Consider the following 17960-nt stretch of genomic DNA (forward strand, 5'->3'; position numbering starts at 1 on the left):
GTGGGGTTTTAATTTATGGAGGTGACTAGGTGACAACACGGAGAGGCCAATGCCATTGAGAGAAAAATTTATTACTTACGTTGCCTGAGAGGAGGGCATGCTGTACTACACAGGGCCACGTGAAGAAGCACCATGTTTGGTCAGGAGGCAGGGGACAGGAGGCAGGGGACAGGAGGCAGGGGACAGGAGTTTGGATAGGAGCAGGGGACAGGAGTTTGGATAGGAGCAGGGCAAACTAGGTCAGAGCCTTCCTTAGCGTTCTATGGGAAAGGCAGGGCAGGGCGGGATAAACAGTTGAGGATTAGCCAGTTTGAATAATTCCAGTGGACTCCAGGCTATAGGGCTAGTCTCTAGTTTCCAGGTAGCTGGCTGGGATGATTTTGTGCAGGGGAACTATTGGCCTGGTGTGTGAGAGGTAGATAAAGAGGGCATTTAGGGGGATTGGTTGATTTGCTTATCAAAGGCGAGCTCCCAGCCTGCCCCTTTGCTCTCTCTAAGAACTGGCTAGCCCTCTCCCTGGCCAGCAAGATTTTTAACATGTCAAAACATCATAAGACAAAGAAAATTTTTAAAAATATGATTAATATAGGCAGTAAGCACAGGAAACATTGAGTAGTAGAAGTAGCTTTACATAGCAGCTGTGACGATAGTTGCAAACGTAATATAGAAGTGAGAACACTAATTCACCCTCTTAGTGCCGGTGACTATAGCTTCACTCCTGACACTGACAAGTGAAGAATAGGTTAAGTACTTCATTAATTAATAGTGATTTTTAATGGATAACAGCAGGATGATAGATTTTTGCATAGGTAGAGAATATATACAGTTGTGCGTCGCTTACATTCTGAGAAATGTGTCGTTAGGTGATTTTGTCGCTGTGCAAGCATCATAGAGTGTACTTACACAAACCTAGATGATATGGCCTACCACACACCTAGGCTCTATGGTACTCATCCTATGGGACCACCGTCATCTGTGCCGTCCATTGTTGACCAAAATGTTGTCATGCAGTGCATGACTGCATATGATCATAATGCAAAAGTCAGAAGACAAAGGAGACAGTAAGGAAAGATTTAAAAACACACAAAAGACATTGGCAGTAGTAAGATGAAATATATGAGCCCCAACAATACATGGGAAAGTGAAATTCTTCTGTTAAAAGAATCTAGTCCTGGGTCAAAAAGTAGTACTCAAGTGGGTGCTGTCGGTTTAGAGAATGTCGAAGCACACAACTCAGGAAGGTCAGAAGTGAAACGACAGCAGACGATGTGTCGAGAACAAAGGCACACCGTGTACACACGCAGCAGGGCGTCAAAGAGAATCAAGGATTAAATGCGGCCCATAGGGTCATTTTGTTTTAATAAAGGGCACAATCCACAATGTTGATAAATCAAATCAATCTGACTTTTTAGATGACATCAAATAGGTCATCTAAAAACTGCTGTGAAAAGGGGAGAAATTGAAATAAGCTAGCATGTTTCCTAACCTACTAGCTGAGGGAGAGGATGTCACAGCAGGGAAGGAAGGAAAAGAGTAGCCCCTATCTGCTCCACGCCCTCCTGTTGACAGCTACCCCACCCTCCCTACCAGCGGCTCCCACCTCACCTTGAACCCAGGTGGACTCAAGCTGTCAACTTCCTCTGGTCGTGGGGTGGCCAGCAGCAACCATACAGAGCCGCTTGGGGACGCGTGGGCATCCCCAACCTGAGCTGTCATCGGCGCCATTAACCCCTTTAATATCTAAAGCGGGATTTCAGGCCAGTGGAAGGACCCTGGGCTTCACTGGCCTCTGGGACTTGGTTAAAATCTTAGTATCACGTTCCCACTGGTCTACCTCAGCCCGCTGGATCTTACACAGTGTCTCCGGGACGTCCATCCACGTTCACCAAAGACATGTGCCCTGAGCCAGGGACGGTGCTTGCCTGGGCCTGGATGGTCAGAGATGAGCCGACCACAGCTGCCCAGACAAAAACCCACGTGTGACACTCCTCCAGGTGGCGGGCAGGCCTTCCAGCTGTGACTGTGAGACACACCCTGATTTTGGGCAGTGTCCGATGCGTGTTTTCAGCTTGGGCTTCTGTGCCTTAAAAGACCAGTATTTTTTTCCCCACAGTTTATCACATTGCCTTCCTTTGCTTAATTTTTTTTCCTCAGGAATCATTAAAATAAAAATGAACATTTCGTTTTATTGATTGTTTTTCACCCTGCTCACTTCCAAAAATGATTCAAAGGCTTACGATCACATATAGGTCAATAAAACCAAAGATTGTTAACTTCTATCCACACATTCAAAAATGATGCATGAACCACTGCTCTGTCCACCTTCATGGTCTAGAGCCCCTGCTCTTAAAGGTCCTTATAAGACAAAAGTCAGAAATCAAAGAGCAAAGGGAGAGGAAGCAGGTGGTAGGAGAATCTTGAGGAGAGAATTGGCTCTGAGCTTCCTGGCAGCCAGGGCAAAGAGGGAAATCTGTGATGCTGTGGTGCACTGTAGGACATGCAGAGGGAGCAGACAAGCTCAGGGGAGAGGTCCTCTTCCTTGCTGAGCTAGGAGAGCTGTGAGTGTGGATGTTGGTATGAAAGTAGCCTCAGGCAGTGTGCTCAGGGCCATCGACATGCAGGGCTGTTCCTAACGGAGCTTCCATGGCCCTGGGACTGGTGTGCTGCCTGGGCTGTAGAGAGAAAAGGAACCTGAATGTATTGCTGCCTCTACCAGGTGGCCCCAGGCAAAAGAATGTCCCAGCTCAATGTGGAATAATTTTCGCTGCTGGAGTGGGCAGTGTTGAGAGGATTAGTGGAGAGAATAAAGGCAAAAGTGTTCCCACCGAGTCTTGTCACCTCCTGTCCAGACACCTGAAGACAGCTGGAAGAGGACTCTGTGTTCCTGGGGCTGTGAGGAGGCCGGGGCATCCAGGTGTCAGCTTCAGCTGGAGCCCTGCAGGGCCACTGCTGGGGCTGTGCCGCATGGCTGCCCCAGGAGGAGGGGCGGAGGCCAGGGCTGATGTGCAGCTGTCAGGCCAGGAATGTTCATTCGGAGGCCAGCTTGCCATGCCAGGACAGTGTCGGGGTGTGGCCCCGCTTAGGCTGTGCAGGGCCCTCTGAGGTCACACTGTCCACATGAGTGAATGAGGCACAGTGAGGGGAGTGGCTGTCCTTGGTGGGTCCCCAGTGGGTGGGCACACAGGACCTGTTTTGCTCCGTCCTCTGCGTTGGGAACTGGTAAGGGATGCCCAGACCTGGGCTGTGGAGGGAGCAGGTGCCGGGGCCCAGGGGCGCGGGTCAGGCCAGGGCCCGAGTGGGAGGGGGGTCTCACGTGTACTCTGCACCCCCTCCCCCTGCAGAAGGTGGGCTGTGACGGGGTGATCGGTTCCAGCAAGCAAGAGGACAAGTGCGGTGTGTGCGGAGGGGACAACAGCCACTGCAAAGTGGTGAAGGGCACCTTCACACGCTCGCCCAAGAAGCTCAGTGAGTCGCCCTCCCTCCGGCCCCGAACCATCCTTGGGGCTCGGTGTGGGTTCAGACTGTTCTGGGGGCGGTCTGGGAGGGTGAGGTGGATGGAGGATCCTAAGTCAGGGACAGCTTGAGCCAGGCTCTGGGTGGGAGGGGCAACAGGGAGAATGGAGGCCCAGGTCTCAGGGGTCAGGGCAGAGAATGCCGGGATATAGGCACACAGGGTGGGTCTTAGAAGACTTTATTTGAGGGCAGAGACCGTGGAGGGCACCCCTCCCCGGCCCTCCAGAGCTGCCCAGCTGGCCTGTGGTCCCTTGCTCCCTGCCCCTCCGCCCCTGCCCCAGCTGGCTATCAGCAGGACTCCCCTGGACTGGTCAGTGCAGCCTGGGGCTAAGGGCATGGTAAGTCTGTCCCCCGTGGAGCTACAGGATGGGCCTGGGGAACACGGGGTCCCGGCAGACCTGGGATCTGGAAAGACAGCCCTCTGGGGGAACCTCACTCCAAGCCTGTGCCTCCTCTGGCCCTCGGCCCTCCAGGTGGCCTGCGGCAGCTGATTGCCTGCCTCTGTCTGAAATGGCCAGAAGCCACTTGGGTTTGTCTGTTTTAGAAGAAGGCCACGGAGCCAACGTGCCCGACTCTGCTCAGAGCCGGTGCTGGGGTGCTGGAAGCTGACCCTCTCCACAGCCCCCTGAGACCCCAGGGTCTTCAGTTTGCAGATTAGGTGGCTGAGGTCCAGGCAAACAAGCGGTTTGCTGGAGGCTTCCCTCCTAGACATGGCGTCTCAGCCTCACGCCTGGGCGTGACTCCAGGGCCGTCCACCAGGATTCCCACAAGTTTTCCATGGCGGAGCCTCCCTCAGGAGCACCCGGGATTTGAAGATGAGCATAAAGGCTGTGGAGACACAGCAGCTTTCCCGTTGGGTGATCGGCTCTCTGGGTGGGCGGTCAAGGCCCCCGGAACACTGGGTCCTCAGGAACCCTTTGAGGGCGAGGCACCTCCACGCGTTGTCCACATTCGAGCGGCCTCTCCCCTCTCATTTGGTTTGTCTTCCCACATCCCAACAAAGGTTACGTCAAGATGTTTGAGATCCCGGCAGGAGCCAGACATCTGCTTATCCAGGAGGTAGACACCACCAGCCACCACCTGGGTGAGTCTCGGAGTACGGGCAACGTGGCGTCTCCACGGCCTGGCCCTTCTGGGGGTGGGCAGAGCACGTGGGCAGCAGAGGCCTGTCGCTGGCTCAGCCCACCTCATGTACCTTTCCCAGGGTGGCCTCCTGGTGGAGAGGGCAGGGGCTGGGATCAGAGCAGCGGCTGTGGAGGAACCTGTGTCTAAGACATGCCACACCCCCAGCCCGCAGAATGGTGACTCCCTACCCCACGTCTCAAGGCCAGGTGGAAGGCCCCCTAGCCACTGTAAGGCAAGCAGGGTCTGCAAGCAGCAGAGTGCTAGGCAGCCCTCACACACCAACCAGAGGGTGCTGAGGCCTCCGGAGGATGGGCTGACACAGTGTATTTGCATATATTCAAATTAGTTTAATTTTAGATTCAAGAGATTCTACCTGGAATAGGGATTTCTGGCATCTCTTGAAAATTTGAATTTTCTAACAACTCTGGGTGCCCCTTCCCATGTGTCAGCCCCTGCCTACGGGACTGTGTTCTCGGAGGCTGCCCCCGACCCTCGCAGGGGCTTCACCTAGCCTCCCTCCTCCCCCCGAAGGCATCTGGGCCCTACCTCCTGGGTAGCCGTGGGGCCAAAGTCAGAAAGTGATGCTGGGGGTCACTGGGGAGATCCTGCACAAGTCCCTTCCCCCAATTTGGGCCCCACCTTCCTCCCTGTGCCCTGGAGGCCAAACTGAGTCAGGGGCTCCCAAACTGCTGCCATCCGGCACCCTCACCGACACGCATTTTTCTGTCTTCCTTGTTTTAAGAGGAAACTTTATATTGCCACCCAAAATGCAAAACCAGTACCACTTGCCTTAAATGGAAGGTAAATAGAAAAGTTCATTCCCTAAATGTGTTCCCTGCTAGAGGACCAGGGCCCAGGTCTGCCTTCTGCACCAGGGGAGCGAGGGTTAGTGACAAATTAAGGACCTACTGGCCCCCACCGAGGCTTCTTCGTGATGTGGAAAGAATCATAGGAGACGTGTGCAGGGAATCATTTCTTCATTCTGGGATCCCGTGGTTTTCGTGGGCCCCCCTAAAATCATCCAGCAGCCCCCCGTAGCCGCCTTCCACACTGGGAAGTGTGTGGCTTCCTGACAGCCGGGTTCTCAGCTCCTAGATGCTCTTTGTGGATGCCCAGTGGCCCAAATGTCCACCCTGATCAGGCCAGGCCTCTTCGGGGGTGTGGGGAACTGATGGGGCCTCAGGACAGGCCCCAGTTACTGAAGGGGTGGGGAGACCCTGCTTTTCAGCTGGACATATGCTTACCGCATGGCAGGAAGCCCACAGACCCATGCCCTGGTGTCCAGCAGATGCCCTGCACCCGGGAGCTGGGGTTGGGGGGGCGGTGGCTCTGAGTGCTGTGAGTAGCCCGCAGGGAGGCTGCCGTGCCAGCTGTGAGCCGCTTCTGAGCAGACAGACCCCTTGTGCCTCCAGGGCCCATGGAGCAGATCCTGGAAGGGCCCTGGGCTGGCCAAAAGGGCGCAGTGGAGGGGAATCTAGTTCCACTGAGTGCCAATGGGCGAGGCGGGCTCCCAAGGCGGCTTGGGCCCCTGGGAGTGGGCCGCTGGGCAAGATGAGGGGCTCTGCTCCCCACTGCTCCCCCCACCCATCCAAACCAGCGTCCCCCGCCGGCTTCCACGCAGCGCCTCAATCTTGCCCTGTGATCACAGCGGGGCTGTCTTCTGCCATTCTCAGCCATCAAGAACCTGGAGACAGGCAAGTTCATTTTAAATGAAGAGAATGACGTGGATCCCAATTCCAAATCCTTCATCGCCATGGGTGTGGAGTGGGAGTACCGGGATGAGGATGGCCGGGAGACGCTGCAGACCATGGGCCCCCTCCACGGCACCATCACCGTTCTGGTGAGTCGAGGCAGGAGCCAGGCCCGCCACCTCCTGGCTGCCCAGGTAGAGGGGCAAGTGGCTACCAGGGAAGCAATGGAGGAGGTGCCTGGGAACCCCGAACCTCCCTCCATCCTCCAGGCCGGGCCACACTCTGAACGGCCTCTGTGGGCTGCCCTTTGGACCGAGGGTCTCCATCTCTGTGTCAGAGAGAGGAACAGACATGGAGCCAGGAGTCGGGGCCCTGCATTGACCCCCAAGTGACCTCAGGCAAACTCTCCCCTATAAGGGTTTTGGGTCCCCCTCTGAATGACGTTCACGGCCACCTTTTATCCTTCACGTCTGCCGTCACATCCAAACCCTGCCACACCCTGGGAGGACCCTCGGGGCTCAAGACATTAGCCTGCCAGACCCAGGTCACACCGGACTTTGTCCCCAAGCGGGACCGGACCCCAGGGGTCCTGAGTCCAAGACCACAGGCTGCTCCTGGTGTTGGGAGGACAGAGGGGGCTTGATTTGCTAATCACTTTTTAAAAATTAATTTTAGTTGTATAAGTAATATATTTTACTTGTAAAAACATTAAAACACTACAGACAAGGCTCAGGTCCTTTCGCCCCTCCGCTAAGATGAGCGCACTGGGGCTGGTTCAGGCCCCTGGACCCAGCGCCCCCTACCAGGGCATGCCCCTGGGGCTGGTGTGTCAGTACACTGTGACCCCTGCCCGCCTCACCGGCAGGGCTTCTTCCAGCCCAGAGATGCCCCGGGGACCCGCCCAGGTCAGTGCACGGCAGCCGGGCCTCAGCAGCCACCGTGTCTGTGCGAAGACTTCCCCTACTCGCTGAAATGTGTTTGTGACCCCCATGTTCACACTGGCGTGCTCTCCCGGGCCTTCACAGACACATGCAGAGCAGTGACACACTCGTTCCCAGCTGAGGCGGGGCAAGGTGATGCTCGGCTTCTTGTTTTAGCACTCCTGCTGAAAACAAGCATCCTTTTCACAGTATGTTGAGTCCCACGTTTTTCGCATTTTTGTCCTTTTACGGATGATTTCACTGTTGGAAATGGCCCCTAAGCGTCGTGCTGAGGTGCCGTGTGTGTTCTAAGCGCAGGAAGCTGCCGTGTGCCTTAGGGAGGAAACACCGTGGCGGATGAGCCGCATCTGGGCGTGAGTCACAGGGCTGCTGGCTGTGAGCTCAGTGTTAATGAATCAGCAGTATATATCGTTGGGGTCTCATAGGACCCTGACCCTGTGTTCCCCTGAGAGCAGTGGTTCAGTGTTGTTGAACTCAGTGTTCGCGGGAACTTTCTAGAGCATAACTACTTTGAGTAATAAGAGTCAGCTGTCAGTGTACCTCGGGCTGACCACCTGAACTGGCCGCCCAGGAAGGGTGAAGAGCTGGGCAGGCCACTCATGGGGCGCGGGGTGCAGGTCGTCCCGCAGGGGGACGCCCGGGTCTCGCTGACGTACAAGTACATGATCCACGAGGACTCCCTCGGCGTGGACGACAACAACGTCCTGGAAGACGACTCCGTGGGCTACGAGTGGGCCCTGAAGAAGTGGTCTCCCTGCTCCAAGCCCTGCGGCGGAGGTGAGGGTCTTCTCAGAGTTGGGGCCCCTGGGCCAGGTGATGTGAGGTGACCAGAAGGGGTGGTGCCCTGGGTGAGCAGAAGCCTGGGGCCGGGGCCCGGATGCCCGAGGGGCTCAGGGACTGAGCAGGAGGGGTCTTCTGGGCCAGGGGCTTCCTGAGCCCATGTGCCCTGCTGACTGCCGGGCTTGGGGTATGGGCCAGATATAGGAAGACTGGCCCCAGGGGCCAGTGACCTTTGCCTGGGTGGACAAGGGCCTAGCCGGGCCTGGGATGGGGGAAGGGGGGCGGAAAGGGCAGGTAAGGCCAAAGGCAGCCAGAAGGGCCTGTGGGGCTCGGACGATGCCAGCAGGGCCGTGCATCAGCGTGGGAGGGAGGGGCTGGCCTGGGGGAGGTTGCTGTGAGCATGGCTTAAATGGATTACGTCTCAGCATCCGAGGCAGGACATGGGGAAGACTCGGGCCCCTCTGCGGAGGTCCCTCCCATGTTCATTCAGAAAGGCATCCCAGACCTTCCTGGGGCAGGGCTGGGTGCAGAGGGGTCCCCTGTGCCCCGGATCTCAAAGAGTGCATGGCCGGGTGAGACGTACAGACAGACAGGAAGTTCCGGTCTGCCATCGTGGTCCCTGCTCCTGGGGGCTGGACGAGACAAGAGGCGGAAGACAGCTCAGCCTGCAGGAGCAGGTGGCCGGGACAGACCTCCCTCAGCTGCTACGTGGGGTCCCACACCTAGAGCACAAAGAGGCGTTCCCCGGGGGCGGGACACCCACTCTGGCCCAGGCGGATGGAAGGCTCCTCTTCCAGTGCTCCCACCTGGGTGGATGGTGCCCCCAGCCTTCTGGTGGGCCCAAGCCCCCCTGGATTTCATCAGCACTGCTGACATATCTCTTGGACCCACCTGCTGTTCCCGCCTTCCCAGTCCTGGCACCAGCCTCGCTCCCCACCTGGCCCAGTGTGTGCAATCTTGCCCCTAGAGTGGCCTATTAAAGGAGCAGATCAGACCATGTCCCTTCCTGGGGTCATAGTCTTCAGCAGCTTCTCTGCTCTTGGGATAAAAAACAAAATTCTCCTCGTGACCTCCAAGGTCTGGGCAACTTGCTGACCTCTCCCACCACACTGGCACCCCTGCTTGGGCTCGACAGGCCAGACTGGCCTTAGGTGCTTTTCCCGGGCATGCTGTGCTCCTGCCCCAGGGCCTTTGCACAGGCTGTCTCCTCCCCCGGGATCCTCCTCCACTGCCTTCCCACTAAACCAGTGTCCCCCCATCCTCTGCTTCCTGGGACACCCCCAGATGCCTAGACCTGGTCAGGCTGCCTGGCCATATTCTCTTATGTCTTTCCCACAACCATGGCACTGCTGACATTTGGGACTCTATCATTCTTTGTTGTGGGAGCTGTCCCATGCACTGTGGGATGTTGAGCAGCATCCTCGGCCTCTACCCACTGGATGCCAGTAGTACCTGTGCCCCAGATGTCACAACTAGTGTCCCAGACATTGCCAAATGTCCCCAGGGGGCAAAATTGCCCCCAGCTGAGAACTGCTGCACTGGACTGTGGTGGGAGGAAACTGGCAGGCCGTGGTCTCGTGTTTGGCCAACTTCTGGCTCATACCAGGTCCTCAGTGCCTATTAATTCAAGCTGTAGTAAGTGGCCAAGTGATGGGAGAGAAAATAGAACCTTTCCTCCTGCCCCTGGAAGCCAGCCACGGGGCCAGGGGAGAAGGTGGCTACTCTCCCCACCCTCTTGCCCTCACTTGGCCTAGGGGGCTGAGGAGACACCAGGCTGGACATCTCCAAGGCCTGGCTCTGGTGCCCTGTTGGCCCCCACCCCATCAGAAGGGCAGAGAGGACTGAGGCTGCTGGTGGCGCTGCCCCTCCGCACCCCTGGAGGGGACACCGCCCCCTTGAGCCCCCTTGAGCTCTCCATCTTCAGGGTCCCAGTTCACCAAGTACGGCTGCCGCCGGAGGCTGGACCACAAGATGGTGCAGCGAGGCTTCTGTGATGCCCTCCTGAAGCCCAGAGCCATCCGCCGGGCCTGCAACCCCCAGGAGTGCTCCCAGCCTGTGTGAGTTCCCGGGGCGGCCTGGGGTCCCACTGGAGGAGGAGAGGGCAGACCTCTGGGGCTCCTATCAAGGAGGGTGGGGATCTGGGCCCCCTGAGCGGCTCTGGGCCTCACATCCCAAGACGTTTGCTGGATTCTTTCTCACACACCACATTTCGTGGCGTCTGAGACGCTGCAGCCCTGCTTCAGCCTGCTGACCTGGAGCAATAATGTGCAAGTGGTAGTGCTCAGATGGGGACACTGGGGCTCCGAGGGTGCAGGGCTTGCTTCTGGTCCTGTGGTTGATGTTTCCCACGTGGCCCATTGCAGTGGCTGTGGCCCAACCCTCCAGCCCTGGGGTTTGGCAGGGCTGCATCGCTGAATCCTTCCACAGGGCCCTGAGCAGGGAGGATGGCTGGTAACTAGGCAGGTGGGGCGTGTGGGGACTGGTGCTGAGGGAGTCCACACTGCTGTCCCACACTGCGCAGAAGGGTTCACGATTCCACTAGAAGCTGAGGTCAGAGGGCAGAGCTGGAAGCCTAAGAAGGGACAGATGCCAGCAAAGCCCCTCGGGCCTGGCCCCTCCATGGCCACCCCCACAGGGTCTCCCAGTGGTTGACATGCATGGGGTTCATCATGTGTAGGACCTTGGACAGGGGCAGAGCTAACTTACAGGGCCCCTTGTGAGAACAGTCCAGGCTGGTTCTCCAGGGCACTGACTGTGCATCGCTCTGCCCTGGCAGGTGGGTCACGGGCGAATGGGAGCCGTGCAGTCAGAGCTGTGGGCGGACAGGCATGCAGGTGCGCTCTGTGCGCTGCGTTCAGACACTGCACAACAACACCACTCGCTCTGTGCACACCAAGCACTGCAACGACGCCCGGCCCGAGGGCCGCCGGGCCTGCAACCGTGAGCTCTGCCCTGGCCGGTGGCGGGCTGGGCCCTGGTCCCAGGTAAGCAATCATCCTGGCCCCCGGCCCCATGTCCTTGGCCCCCAAACCAAGCTTGGGTGGCAGTGGGTGGCCAGGGTATTCCATCTTGGCATGGACGCAGCTCCTGTCCTGGGCCACATCTTGTGGTTCTCAGGTCAGTGCTCTGTTGAGAAACACAGTGGAATGTGTGTCTTTACTCCACAGGGCAGAGGCTCCCATGTGCTATGGGGTCTGGACTCCCAGGAGACTGAGGGCAGCCTGGCTCCAGGATACGAGGGGGCCAGGGCTCTCATCTCAGAGGGTGGATGTGTGGTCAAGGCGGCCAGCCACGCTTGTGGGAGGGGACATGAGCAAGGGAGGGCTTAGACTTGGGCTGGAAAGAGTAGTGCGGATGGTCTCAGGGGCTGGAGGGGCAGTGCTGGGGGCAAGGCTGAACTGACATGAGCACTGACATCCAGCTCACAGGCCTGGTTGGTCAGGGGTCCCCAAGACCAGCCTCAGGGTCCATGATTTGCTAGAAGGACTCACAGAACTCAGAAGTTGTGCTCACGGTTATGGTTTATTACAACAGAAGCACACAGTAGAATCAGCAAAGGGAAAAGTGCCTGGCTGAAGTCCAGAGGAAACCAGGCACTGGCTTCCAGGTGTCTCTTCCCATTGGAGGCACCAGGGACACGCTTAGTGCTCCCGGCAATGAGGTGTGACAACACGCACGAAGTCCTGCCAACTGGGAAGCCCACCCAAGCCTGGGTGTCCAGGGTTTTCACTGGGGATTAGTCATGTGGGCAGACAGTGCCTGCGTGATTGACATCAGTCACTGACACCCCAGACCCCTGGAGGGAAAGCAGGGGCTCACCATAAATCACATGGTTGGTGTAAACTCACTGGACAAACTGGTGCAGTGTGACTCAAGGCCTCAGGCGCACACACACACTCTTACCACATAGAATATTCATGAACTTGGTTCCCAGGAGCTGCCAAATGGCCGGGCATGAAAACAGGCCTTTCCTGGGACTGTGCAGGGTTTGAGCAACCCAGGTCTGCTGAGTCAACCCTTTCTCACATGCAAGGCAAGGACTTGAGAATTATCCTTGGGCAGGGCTGGGCGGAGCTGTGAGTCAAGCAGGAATCTGGGCGTGACCCTACCCCATGTGGTGAGGCACAGGGGCTGGTGGTGTTGAAACTCGTGTGCTGAGGGAAGTGGGGGGGTGCTCTGCCAAAGCCTCCTGGACTCGGCCAGAGCTTTCCCAGTGGCCCAGCGCACAGCAAGTTTCCCTGGCTGTGGGCCTCCTCCAGCCAGAGCAGGCAGGCGCTCACTGAGAGCCCAGAAATGCCAGGCCCTGTGCCAGGCCCTGCATACTCGTCTCTCTAACTCACAGTAACTCAGAGAGATGGGCACACACGTCCCCTCGTTAGAGCCCCAGGAGACTGAGGCAGCCACCTGAGGCTGGGGCAAGGCAGGCCAAGCATCTATCCCACTCTACCCTCTGCCCCTCACCACCTCCCACTTGTTATGGGTCACATGCCTGGGGAGCTCTTCCAGGCCCAGCCTAGCGTGGGAGGTGGCCCTGACTGGTGACTCTGCCTGCAGTGCTCCGTAACCTGTGGCAATGGCACCCAGGAGCGGCCGGTGCTCTGCCGAACCGTGGACGACAGCTTCGGGGTCTGCCGGGAGGAGAGGCCTGAGACAGCAAGGATCTGCAGGCTTGGCCCCTGTCCCCGTAAGCCCTCTGTTGCCCCAGTCCCCCGCCCCCAGCATGCAGCAGGCCCAGGGCGAGGGAGGCTGGTCCAGGAAAACGCAGCTCCTCCCACAACTGGCTGGACTCAGCATCCGTGAACTTAAAGGAGATGCTGAGCCCTCTCGGGCCACAGCTGGGGCCTTTCCCTAGTAGGAAGTGGAAGGAATTGACACTTGCCATGCTCACCTCCAGGCCAGGCCCTGGTGAAGGATGGAGCAGACTCAGCCCATCCCCGCCTCTCTGGTCTGGGAGACAGAAACCAGACTAACAGTGACTGCGCCATGCGAGTAGGGGGTGCCCATGCCCTGCGAGGAGAACAACCAGAGCACTGTCTGCCTGCAGACATTTGCCAAGTGCCGGACACGCATCCCTCTTTTGGTCCTCGCAGCAGCTCAAGACGTAGACCCCTCCACAAGTCCCGTCTACAGAGGAGGAAGCTCAGGGGGTCAAGTGTTGCCTGCCCCAGCTGGAGGGGCCAGATCTGGGATTCACTTGTTCTCTGTGTCCCGGGAGCTGGGTGGGCTGGGGGGCTGAGGAGCAATGCAAAGACAAGGAGGCGTGGCAGGGCCTGTGTGTGTGTGTGAGGGGTAGTAGCTGTAGATACTCTGTGTAGCCAGACCCGGGATGTGTGGGTGTGGGGGGAGAGGCAGGAGGTGAGCCTGCACAGGGTAGTTGGGGCCCATCTGCCCTGAGGGAGGGCCTTGAATGCCATGCTGGGAAGTTGGGGCCCTCCTGTGGCCCCCTCCCCAGGACACCAGGAGGCTGTGGAACCGCTGGGCCTGGGGTGGGCAGGGGCCCTGGCCTGGTGCCCCAGCAGCCACAGCCTCCTTTCTCTTTTCTCTAGGAAACATCTCCGATCCCTCCAAGAAGAGCTACGTGGTTCAGTGGCTGTCCCGACCGGACCCCGACTCGCCGGTCCAGAAGACCTCGTCAAGTAACCGGCCGGTTTATAACTCTGCCTCTGCCCTCCAGTGCATGCCCTGCGCCTTGTGGAGCTTGCCGTGGGCTCCTCTCCTCTCTTTCTATGGAAAACTCCCCTGACTCTTCCTGAGCGCTCTCTCGGTTGAATTTGTTTTCTCCGGGGCCTCTGTGCTCGGATGTCTCCTTCGGAGCGGCCTGGCCGGGAGGGCCAGCCTCGCAGAGGCAAGGCCTGGGGCACTGGCCTCTTGTCGGAGGCTGGGACCTGGTTAGTGATGGCTTGTAAAGGGGCAAAGATCTGTCGTGGTGCTGGAGGGGCCAGAGGCCAAAGGGCAAATGTGACTACTTGGTGACCGCCACGTGGGGCCACATCCCTGCAGGCTGAAGCTGCAGGTTGGAAGTCAAGGGGGAAGCCCGCTCCTCCCCTTTCAAATGCTGCCCGGCAGCGAGGCGAGGCCAGTGGGGGTCTCGGGCCGTGCAGGTTTGCGCACCGCACCGGGTGGCCCAGCTCCGGGTTTCCGGCAGTGTGTCGGGGCTTCCCGGCCACCGCTGCTGCTGCTGCTGCTGCTGCCGCCCTGTGCTGAGCGTGTCCTCCTGGCTCGCGCGACCGTGGCCTGCTTTCGTGGCCTTTGTGTCCCACTTACACAGCCCTTGGCCCCCGTGCCCTGACCCTCGGGGGTTCAGGTCAAATGGAGGAGGCAGGGGATGCGTCCCTGCAGTGGGACCTGGGGACACACCGCCACTTCCATTCTCTGTCCATTAGCTGCAATGGCCTTTTCTCATCGCGCGCACATGTCCCCATCCACAGGGGTGAGAGAGTGAGAGGCTGTCTGAGGTGGATGCAGCCACCTACAGTGTGGACAACTACAGAATTACCTCAATTTTTATTGCTTTTTTGCTTAGACAAAACTATGTAGAAAATGCCTTAAAGTTGAAAGGTCACCGAATTGGCTGCTAACTCCAGCTGCAGAGGGGGCGGGATCCAGGAAGGAGCAGGCGGTGCGGGTCTGCGGGGAGGGGGTGAGGGGCTGCCGGTCCACCCACCTTTTGCCAGGATGAGGTTCCCCGGTCCAGGTGGCCTGGCTGCCGCGCCGCTCCGTGCGGACGGAGCCCGCCCCGAGGCCGCGGCGAGCGGCTCTGACTGTTGCTGGAGGCCGGCCCCGCGGGCGCTGGACAGCGCTGCCTTACCCGGCGCGCAGGGCTCCTGGCCAGTGCAGCCCCACCCGCCCCGTGCGGAGCGCCCCGCCGCCGAGCCCTCCCCGCGCTCATCACTGTTCTGTACAAACGCGCTGGGCGCGTGCTGCCAACTGACTCTCACGACTGTTAACTTCCACCTGGGGCTAGGCGCTGCCGTGACACGAGTGACTCTGGGAAGGTGCAGCACGGTCCTGGGCGTTGTGCTCTCTGTCTGTATGCACTGTGGTTTATCAGGGATATTTTATTAGTGTTTTGTAAGTATTCAATGACGTATTATATAGGTTCCATTGTTGTTGCTTTTCCGGTTTTTTTATGAGACGTTAGTGTGTGCCAAAGTGACTGTGAAAATGACCTTTTATTCTTACTAAAGATGGAAAGACTTCCTGTCATGCATCCCACAAATAAACTCAATAAAAGTTCAGTAAAACTGGGTGCTTGGGTCTGGCACGCTGCTGGCTCCTTCTCTTCCTCGTCTGACAGTGCTGGGGGCTGCGGGTGCCCTTCTGTCGCATTAGTGCCTCGGTTTCTGAATCAAATGACTTTCCTGTCCCCCTTCCCCCTGCCTAGCGTAGATATGAGGGCCCCTCCCCACTGAGGCATATCTTCCCCGCGCAGCCATTTTTCAAAATGTGACAGCGGCCCGTGCAGACACGCCGCCTCAGTGGTTGAGTTCTTAATTGTTAGTGCTAAGCAGCACCTCACAGGAATGCCGGGGTCTCCCCTCGTGGATGGAGGTCCCACAGTCAGCAAAAGGGTGCAGGTGGGTTTCTCCCCGTCTTTGGGACCAGAGCCCATGGAGTGGGAATGTGGGGGAAGCAGTTGAGAGAGTGCTGGTCCAGGTCACAGTGCCCTGATGGTGGCTGCCCTGGCTCCTGAGACAGCTCTCAGCCTTGGCCTGCCTGTTCAGGGAGGGAGAGGTGCCCATGTGGCCCAGGTGAGGGGGGCAGCCCCAGGAGAGTCTTGGTCGGGAGAAGGGCAAGGTGGCGGTGGCTCTGAGCACCTGGCCTGCGACATTCACACGTGTGTGTGCTCAGCCGTGCCTGCCCTCAGAAGCCACAGGGCCTCTGTGTTCGCTCACCTTGCTGACAAGGACCAGACAGCAGGTCAGGATCCAACAGGGACCTCCTGGTCTGGGGCCTGTGCCATGTCTGGCCAGTGGGCATCTCTCTCCTCCCTTTCCTGTGAAGGGGTCCCGTGCCAGACAGGAGGGAGGTCATGAGAAAGGATGACGTGGGGCCACCCAGCATCAAGGAGACAAGCTTTGGAGCACAGGGCCAGGCCCTGGGTGCCAGCCTCCAGGGTGGGGGTCACGGTGGCTGTGGCCGAGCTCAGCCTGCGGAGAGCTCTGCTCATTGAAAGGAATCCCAGCTCAAGAGAGGCGAGGAGGCCAACACCACCGTCCGACAGAGCTGCATCCACTCAGGCTCCCTCCCCAGACAGATCCGGAGCAGTCCTCCACGGGGGTTCCCCGACCAGAGCTGCAGGGGTCTACTGACAGCCCAGGCAGCTGTGTGCCAGGACAGCCGAGGGCATGGGGGGCGCCACAGATGAGGGGTCACCTGCTTCTTCAACTTGTCGCATGACCTTTTGAATGGTGAAGTGGTGCACGAGGTTTAACTGCGAAAAGAGGAAAGAGAATGAAGTTTTCTCCATCCTGGCCTTTTCCTGAGCGTGGGAGATGGCAATAATTTCCTGTAGGTGGTGCGCACATGTCCCAACGAGCAGCCCCTTCCTACTTCTCCTTCTCTCTGTTATGACAACCTCAGGAGAGTCTTGCTTGGCCTGAGTTTGGCGTCTCTCTTACACTTGCTCGTTCTCTCCAGCTCAGAGCTTGGCAGACAGGAGTATTTCCCAGCATTTGAGGAATTAAAATTTGACTTAAAAATTGACTTAAGAGGACTTAAAACTTTTCTTTGTATTCATCTTTAGGATCACCTTTATTCACTGCACTAGTTTTCCATGAATGGTAGCAGTATAAACTTTCCTTCTAGAATACATTTTAAGTTAAAAGGGAGTCAGTTTAGAGGAGGAGAGTGTGAAGCCAGTGATAACACAGGTGGTGGGCAGGTACAGCCGCGTACATACAAACAACTTCCATTTATGAAAAACGGGTTCACTCTCAACGGCCTGTTGTTCCGTGGAAGGCAGTAGGCCTTGCGAGTTAATTGCTGCTGGAAGCGGCTGAAGATCGAGGATTTTAAAACTGAAATCCTCCTCTTGGCGGCGCTCGCCTCAGGACAGTTGCTCAGCCCTTTGGTGGTGGAATTTGCATCTCCCTCTCCTCGGAGGGCTTTCTGCTCAGTGACACTACTTAAAAATACACAACCTTTGGTGTCCTTTTAAGAGTGGTTGGTAATGATTATTTTGAAATTTTTCTAGGCTGATATTAGCATAGCCAAGCCTTTGGCCAGTGGCTTTCTCAATTATTTATTCATTTATTGACTTATTTTAATTTTTAAAAACTTAAAGCAGTGCAGCCCACTGTTCAAAGGAAATCAGACACAGAAGTTGGGGCTACGTGAGCCAGGTGGAAGGAAGGCACCCTGGAGAAGGGGAGCCTGGGCCCCACACCCCCGCCGTCACCTGCCTGTGGCAGGGTGAGCTACTGCTAGTCCCCATTTGTCCCTTTACTCAGCGACACTGCTTTGTGTGTCAAGCTCTGATCCAGGCTCTCGGGACACCATGACTACTCAACTCGGCCATTGTAGGGGGAAAGCAGCTCTGGATAATAAATGAATGGAGTGGCTGTTCCAGTAAAACAAGGGACCGACTGGACCGTAGACTGACGCTCAGATCCCAGCCTGGAGGGAGATAGGAAGGGGGATGCTCAATGCCAGTCTGGTTATTTGTGTGAAGGAAAAGGCACAGGTGACAGGGGAAGGTGTTGCTTTGTGGCAGGGGTGGCCCCACTCCCAGCAGCACTGCCAGGCCAGGCTCCATCCTTGTGGAGGCCCATGCCTCCACCCCTCCCCGCCCCAGCTGACGGTCAAAGCCTGTGGGAAGATGCTGCCACCTCCTCTTATCAAAGCCCCCTGGTGTCTCCTGAGGGCTGTGATCAGTGGTTTTCACACTGCTCACTTCAGTGGCTGCTGG

The 17960-nt window shown here is 57.7% G+C and overlaps 1 protein-coding gene across 3 annotated transcripts in view; it reads left to right on the forward strand.

Moving 5' to 3' along the window:
• The window catches only part of ADAMTS2 (ADAM metallopeptidase with thrombospondin type 1 motif 2), a 212829-nt gene that overhangs the window by 188350 nt on the left and 6519 nt on the right, over positions 1-17960 (forward strand). The window contains exons 14-21 of one of the 3 annotated variants that reach the window (XM_087429230.1): positions 3342-3465; positions 4517-4597; positions 6312-6478; positions 7888-8047; positions 9975-10107; positions 10827-11034; positions 12605-12734; positions 13597-13686. In XM_087429230.1, coding sequence (XP_087285356.1) covers positions 3342-3465; positions 4517-4597; positions 6312-6478; positions 7888-8047; positions 9975-10107; positions 10827-11034; positions 12605-12734; positions 13597-13686 — 1093 coding nt within the window. Of the gene's footprint in view, positions 1-3341; positions 3466-4516; positions 4598-6311; positions 6479-7887; positions 8048-9974; positions 10108-10826; positions 11035-12604; positions 12735-13596; positions 15298-17960 lie in introns of those variants that run through there. The other 2 variants (XM_087429231.1, XM_087429232.1) reach the window with 2 other exon arrangements.

Source organism: Ceratotherium simum, chromosome 4, assembly GCF_057802395.1.
Source record: "Ceratotherium simum simum isolate JZ-2026a chromosome 4, ASM5780239v1, whole genome shotgun sequence".
NCBI classification, from domain to species: domain Eukaryota; kingdom Metazoa; phylum Chordata; class Mammalia; order Perissodactyla; family Rhinocerotidae; genus Ceratotherium; species Ceratotherium simum.